At 47.0% G+C, this 8,251-nt stretch overlaps 1 protein-coding gene across 1 annotated transcript in view; it reads right to left on the bottom strand.

Moving 5' to 3' along the window:
* Nucleotides 1-2,691: 2,691 nt before the first annotated feature.
* The window catches only part of LOC142210439 (ABC-type organic anion transporter ABCA8-like), a 48,172-nt gene continuing 42,612 nt past the window's right edge, over nucleotides 2,692-8,251 (bottom strand). The window contains exons 38-39 of the mRNA XM_075279566.1: nucleotides 3,645-3,700; nucleotides 2,692-3,436 (exon numbers count right to left, since the gene is read on the bottom strand). Of these exons, the coding sequence (XP_075135667.1) occupies nucleotides 3,344-3,436; nucleotides 3,645-3,700 (149 nt within the window). The 3' untranslated portion in view covers nucleotides 2,692-3,343. The remainder of the gene's footprint in view (nucleotides 3,437-3,644; nucleotides 3,701-8,251) is intronic.

Genomic DNA, 8,251 nt, shown 5'->3' with positions numbered 1-8,251 from the left:
TCACTCAGTCTGTCTGCCAGTGACGGATATCTGAGTATTTAACCTTCTGTAAATACATCAAGCTAATACTGATGTCACTGCCTGTCAAAATATACCTGTATGTATCTTGTTTCCGGGTGATACTTCTGGTATGAGGTGGTCAAGATAACACTAAGAGAACTCATGGAAGAGGAGAGTGAGACCCCCTGCCCGCAGGCATGCTGCTCAAGCAGAGGTGTATCTGTGCAGCTGAATGACAGGGAAGATAGCAATCACATTATATACACTTTGTGACCAGCTGAGGGCAGTGCAGGGAGAACTTTGAACACACATATACAGTCTGTGATCAGCAGGGTCACCAGGGAGGACTGTGAACACATTATGGCCGGCATGGGGCAATATGCCGGACAGTGATGCCATTTTATGATCTTGTGAACAGCAAAAGCAGTGCAAGGAGAACAGTGATCACACATATACATGTACACTCTGTGAGCAGCAGGGTCAGCAGGGAGGACTGAGACCACATTATGGCCAGCAGGGGGCAGCAGGCGGACAGTGATGCCATTTTATGATCTTGTGAACAGCAAGAGCAGTGCAAGAAGGACAGTGATCACCTAATAAACAAACCTGTGACCAGCAGGGGGCAGAGCATCAAGGACAGTGATCACATAATAAACAAACCTGTGACCAGCAGGGGGCACTGCATTGAGCACAGTGATCACATAATAAACAATCCTGTGACCGGCAGTGCATCCAGGATAGTGATTTTGTTATTTACACCCTGTGACCAGCAGGGGTAGTGCAAGGAGAACAATGACCAGCAGAGGGCAGAGCAGGGACAAACACAGTGACCCCATTACAATGACAGACACAGCGCCCCCATAACAGTGACAGGTACCCTCATCATTGGGTTCTACCCCTAGACTGGATGTGGTTGTTTTGCAGCAGAGCCGTTTCATTCAGAGGGTGATGTTTGGGACGGCTCCAGTGCTGGGTATTATAGACCCTGGGACACATTTGCCATCTGTGTCCTTGCACTGGGGCTCCTGTGTTCACACATTGTTCTAGGACAGGCCCTCCCCCTTCCCATGGAGAATGCCCCTTGATATTTGGAGGAGCGGACAGAGCTTCTATTGTCAGAGGTTGTTACTGAAGGTCTTGTATCTCAGGGCCTGAGCAGCCTGAAGTGACCTGTGTAGCTCCAGTGCCCCCATATCCCCTAGCCCCCCTCAGCTGGAGCTACATCATTCCAGAATTATTTACCCTTCCCCCTTGTCCCTCAGTGACCCCAGAACCAAACTGGACATCTCTACAGAGCTGGACAGTGGTCAGAAGATTAGAAGCGGCACCCTCTGATAATTCCCATCCTCACCCCCCACATGTCACCCTCTGGCCCCTCACTTCTACATGTTACACTATGGGACCCTCTCTTCTACATGTCACACTATGGGCCCCTCACTTCTACGTGTTACACTATGGGCCCCTCACTTCTACATGTCACACTATGGGCCCCTCACTTCTACATGTCACACTATGGGACCCTCTTCTCTACCTGTGACCCTCTGGCCCCTCTCTTTTACATGTTACACTATGGGCCCTCACTTCTACAAGGGGGTCAGTATACATGTCTTGAAGAGAAGGACAGGCATCTTGGGGCTTCAGTGGGGACCTGTCTTGAGTGGCTGCATCACTTCTGAGCTCCATCCTCAGTTTGGATCTTTCATTATCACATGACATTTCTGGTGACATTTGCCTCTGTTCCCTATAGCAGCCAGTATTACATGTAAGTGGCACTTAGTAGCGGGTACATTGCAGGGGAGCATTTGCTACAGATTTTGTTTTGAGGCCCAGGAACTTTATACTCAGAGGCGTAACTATAGGGGGTGCAGCGGTAGCCGTCATTACTGGGCCCTGGACACTAAGGGGTCCCAGAGGTCCCACTACCACTATTCTAAATGGCACAAAGCAGGTATGGGCCCCCTCCTAGATTTTGCATTGAGGCCCAAAAGTTTTAAGTTACGCCTCTGTTCATGTTACTTCTTTGTTTCCACCTGTCCATTACAAAACCTAGAGAGAAACACAAAGACACAGGGATGTAAGGATACAGGGACATGAGGATAACAGGATACAAGGAGGTGAGGAGACAAGGAAGCAGGACACAAGAATGTGAGAAGACAGGAACAAGAGGAAGCAAGAATGTAAGGACAGATTGTAAAGATACAAAAACCGGAGGAAACAATGGCTTGAGAGCCCAAAGACAAGATGTCACAAGGACGCAAGTATGTGAGGACACAAGATATGAAGATACAAGAATGTAAGGACACACGGATGTAAGGACACGAGAACACAGGGGGGCACAGACACATGGATATGAAGATATAAGGATGTCAGCACACAAGGCAATGAGAACACAGAGACCTGAGGATAGAAGGATGTGAGTAGATGATGTGAGGACACAAGGACATAAGAAAGGAAGACACAAAGATGTGAGAACGCAATGTCCTGAGAATACAAGAATATGAGAACTCGGGGATTTCAGGACTTAAGGATATGAGGATGCATACAAAGACATGCAAGGACACAAGGATATGAGGAGACGAAGACGCAAGGAGAGAAGGACACAAGGCTGCGAAGACAGAGGGACATGAGGACATAAGGCACTTAGCTGTTAGGAAACAAGGACCCAAGAATACAAAGACACAACGGTGCAGGATCATCACTGTTTACTATGTATAAAACTTGTGTTACAAAAGTCCCAGCTCAGATATAACACCAGGAGGGGGTAACAACAGGGGAGAATCCAAAACACACAATGTACATCTGCTACATGTGAGATACTTTGTATTTCTTACATAAGAAAAGAAAAAAAGACATTTCTGCTGATTCAGTTTAGTTGGACTCAAGTTAAAGGGGCTCTATCATTTGAAATGTTTTAGATAGTGATATGCCTTTCAAATCTCGGGCATGCGCAGTAACGCTCCCTTCTGAGCCCCAGGGCCACTTTCTTGTGGACAATGGAAGAAAGCGCACAAGAAAATGGGACTTGGGCATGTGCAGGAGCGCTCAGAAGGGGGCGTTACTGCGCATGCACGAGATTTCATAGTGCAGGGAATGAGACACCTTGACCGCAGAGAGACATTGGGGCACATTTTTAAAGCTACTTTTGCCTTTTTTTGGCATCTAAAATAAAACACGTACACGGCATTTAGCAGGGTGGTGCATCCACATCATAATAGGCACCACAATAAAACTAGTCTATAGAAAGGCGCAGCTGCGAAAAATATGGCCAAAAAAGGAGCAGATGATAAATAACCCGCATTAAGAGGAATCTGATGGAGAACACAACATGGAGTTCATGAAATCCTCAGATGCTGTCTGTGCGCAGCTGCCTCCAACGGAAAGAGGAGTCCAACTCATAGTCCTCCTTCTCCTGCTCCTTCACCAACTCCAGGAACACCTGCAGGAGACACAGCAAGGTATAGGGACAAGACAAGAGGAGCAACATCACTCCCATCATCCCTGACTCCCAATCTGTATCACTCCCATCATCTCTGACCCCAGCAGCTCGCAATCTAATCTTCCTATCACACACACAATTATATCACTCTCATTATATGTGAGCCCAGGAGCTGACAATCTAATCCCCCACCCACACTTTGGGGTACCTGCTCCAGCGTGGACTGTGAGAAGCTGTATTCTTCAATGTTATACATACGCTTTGCTGTGGAGAAAACACAGATATGAGAACGTCACCGGAAGATTTAACTGGAAGTTCTGATGGACAGTTTTTGATGCTGAGCTAACCCCCATTATATAGGATGGTAACATATATATATATATATATATATATATATATATATATATATATATATCTCCCTATATTATAAAAATGAATTTCTGTCTGTCTGTCTGTCTGTCTGTCTGTCTGTCTGTGCTCTAATGCGAACCAAACGACTGGACCGATCTTCACCAAATTTGGTACAGAGATACTTCAGGTATCCGGGAAGGTTTAAGACAAGACTCCAACTTACTCGGACGTACCGTTGCTGAGATACAGCATTCCAAACACAGTGCCCCCCCCCTTAGCCAATACAAACCTGCAAGTCTTTCACTCATATTCCAAGTGCAATACACATGGTCACTCCACATGCACAATACAACACTGATATCCAAACTGAGATACACGCATCAGAGGATTAGATACACAGATCAGCAAACAGTATCACACTCCAGAAGATTAGATACACGCGTCTGCACACAGTCCCACAAACCAGAGGATTAAATACACGCTTCTGCACACAGTTCCACACACTGAAGGATTTGATACGTGCATCTGCACACAGTTCCACATGCCGAAGGATTAGATACACGCGTCTGCACAAAGTACCACACCCCGGGGGATTGGATACATGCGTCTGCACACAGTACCACATGCCAAAGGATTGGATACACGCATCTGCACACAGTTCCACGCACCAGAGCATAAGATTTGCACGTCTGCACACAGTACCACATGTCGTCGGATTAGATACGCGCGTCTACACACAGTTCCACACTCCAGAGGATTAGATACACGCGTCTGCAGACAGTTATACACGCCATAGGATTAGATACACGTGTCTACACACAGTTCCACACACCAGAGCATAAGATATGCACATCTGCACACAGTACCACATGCCGCAGGATTAGATATGTGTGTCTACACACAGTTCCCCACGCCGTAGGTTTAGATACGCGCCTCTTCACACAATACCACACAGGGGAGGATTAGATACGTGTGCCTGAATACAGTACCACACTTTGGAGGATTAGATACATGCCTCTGCACACAGTACCACAAGTCAGAGAATTAGATGTGCGTCTCAGCACACAGTACCACACGGGGGAGGATTAGATATGCTCATCTGCACATAGTACCACATGCCAGAGGATTAGATATGCGCATCTGCACACAGTACCACACAGGAGAGGATTAGATACGCACATCTGCACACAGTACCACACGCCAGAGGATTAGATACACGCGTCTGCACACAGTACCACATGCCGTAGGATTAGATACACGCGTCTACACACAGTTCCACACGCAATAGGATTAGATACACGCCTCTTCACACAATACCACACAGGGGAGGATTAGATACGTGTGCCTGAATACAGTACCACACTTTGGAGGATTAGATACATGCCTCTGCACACAGTACCACAAGCCAGAGAATTAGATACGCGTCTCAGCACACAGTACCACACAGGGAGGATTAGATACGTGCGTCTGCACACAGTACCCCACGCCAGAGGATTAGATATACGTGTCTGCACACAGTAACACATGCCGTAGGATTAGATACGCGCGTCTACACACAGTAACACATGCCGCAGGATTAGATACGTGCCTCTTAACACAATACCACACAGGTGAGGATTAGATATGTGTGTCTGCACACAGTACCACAAGCCAGAGAATTAGATACGAATTCGTGTCTAAGCACACAGTACAACACGGGGAGGATTAGATACGCGCGTCTGCACAAAGTACCACATGCCTCAGGATTAGATGTGTGCCTCTTCACACAATACCACACAGGGCAGGATTAGATACGTGTGTCTGCACACAGTACCACACTTTGGAGGATTAGATACATGCCTTTGCACACAGTACCACAAGCCAGAGAATTAGATACGCGTCTCAGCACTCAGTACCACACGCCAGAGGATTAGATACGCGCATCTGCACACAGTACCACATGCCGTAGGATTAGATACACGCGTCTACACACAGTTACACACGCCGTAGGGTTAGATACGCGCCTTTTCACACAATACCACACAAGGGAGGATTAGATACGCACATCTGCACACAGTTCCACACACCAGAGGATTAGATAGGCACGTCTGCACACAGTACTACATGCCGTAGGATTAGATACACGCGTCTGCTTACAGTTTCACATGCCAGACGATGAGATACGCACGTCTTCACACAGTTGTACACGCTATAGGATTAGATACATGCGTCTGCATACAGTACCACATGCTGTAGGATTAGATACGCGTGTCTACACACAGTTCCACACGCCGTAGGATTAGATACGCGCCTCTTCACACAGTACCACACTTTGGAGGATTAGATACATGCCTCTGCACACAGTACCACATGCCAGATAATTGGATACGCGTCTCAGCACACAGTACCACACTGGGGAGGATTAGATACGCGCATCTGCACAAAGTACCTCACGCCAGAGGATTAGATACACCTGTCTGCACACGGTACCACAATGCCAGAAGATTAGATACGCGCATCTGCACATAGTACCACATGCCATAAGATTAGATATGCACGTCTGCACACAGTTTCACTTACCGGAGGATTAGATACGTGCCTCTTCACACAATGCCACACAGGGGAGGATTAGATACACACATCTGCACACAGTACCACACGCCGGAGGATTAGATATGTGCATCTGCAAACAGTACCACACCAACAAGGATTAGATACTTGAGTCTAAACACAGTACTACACGGGGAAGGATTAGATACAGCTTTACTCCAGGTATCCATAACAACTGATCATAGGTTTTTCACTGATATCCAAAATGAGATACACACAATCACATGATGCTTATGGACATACACACAAACCACATACAAAATACACCAGTGCAAAATTGGACATTTCTTATGGGGCCATTACACAAACATAAAATGTAATATACCCGTGCGAAGCCGGGTCCTCCCTCTAGTATATTATAAAAATGAATTTCTGTCTGTCTGTCTGTCTGTCTGTCTGTCTGTGCTCTAATGCGAACCAAACGACTGGACCGATCTTCACCAAATTTGGCACAGAGATACTTCAGGTATCCGGGAAGGTTTAAGACGAGACTCCAACTCGCTTGGACGTACCGTTGCTGAGATACAGCATTCCAAACACAATGCCCCCCCCCCTTAGCAATACAAACCTGCAAGTCTTTCACTCATATTCCAACTGCAATACACATGGTCACTCCACATACACAACCCAACACTGATATCCAAACTGAGATACACGCATCAGAGGATTAGATACACAGATCAGCACACAGTATCACACGCCAGAGGATTAGATACACACGTCTGCACACAGTCCCACAAACCAGAGAATTAAATACGCGCTTCTGCACACAGTTCCACATGCCGAAGGATTAGATACACGCGTCTGCACAAAGTACCACACGCCGGGGGATTGGATACATGCGTCTGCACACAGTACCACATGCCAAAGGATTGGATACACACATCTGCACACAGTTCCACACACCAGAGCATAAGATATGCACATCTGCACACAGTACCACATGCCGTAGGATTAGATACGTGCATCTACACACAGTTCCCCATGCCGTAGGATTAGATACGTGCCATAGGATTAGATACACGCGTCTTCACACAGTACCACATGCAGTAGGATTAGATACGCGTGTCTACACACAGTTCCACACGCCGAAGGATTAGATACGCGCCTCTTCACACAATACCACACAGGGGAGGATTAGATATGTGTGTGTGCACACAGTACCACACTTTGGAGGATTAGATACATGCCTCTGCACACAGTACCACAAGCCAGAGAATTAGATACGCGTCTCAGCACACAGTACCACATGGGGGAGGATTAGATACGCGCGTCTACACACAGTACCACACACTGTAGGATTGGATACGCACCTCTTCACACAATACCACACAGGGGAGGATTAGATACACGTGTCTTCACACAGTTGTACACGCCATAGGATTAGATACACGCGTCTGCACACAGTACCACATGCCGTAGGATTAGATACGCGCGTCTACACACAGTACCACATGGGGGAGGATTAGATACGCGCGTCTGAACACAGTACCACATGCCGTAGAATTAGATACGCGCGTCTACACACAGTTCCACACCCCAGAGGATTAGATACGTGCGTCTGCACACAGTTGTACACGTCATAGGATTAGATACACACATCTGCACAGAGTACCACATGCCGTAGGATTAGATACACACGTCTACACACAGTTCCACACTCCAGAGGATTAGATACGCGCATCTGCACACAGTTGTACACGCCATAGAATTAGATACACGCGTCTGCACACAGTACCACATGCAGTAGGATTAGATACACGCCTCTTCACACAGTACCACACAGGGGAGGATTAGATACGTGTGTGCACACAGTATCACACTTTGGAGGATTAGATACATGCCTCTGCACACAGTACCACAAGCCAGAGAATT

Source organism: Leptodactylus fuscus, chromosome 6, assembly GCF_031893055.1.
Source record: "Leptodactylus fuscus isolate aLepFus1 chromosome 6, aLepFus1.hap2, whole genome shotgun sequence".
NCBI classification, from domain to species: domain Eukaryota; kingdom Metazoa; phylum Chordata; class Amphibia; order Anura; family Leptodactylidae; genus Leptodactylus; species Leptodactylus fuscus.
This window is presented reverse-complemented; position numbering and strand designations above follow the sequence as displayed.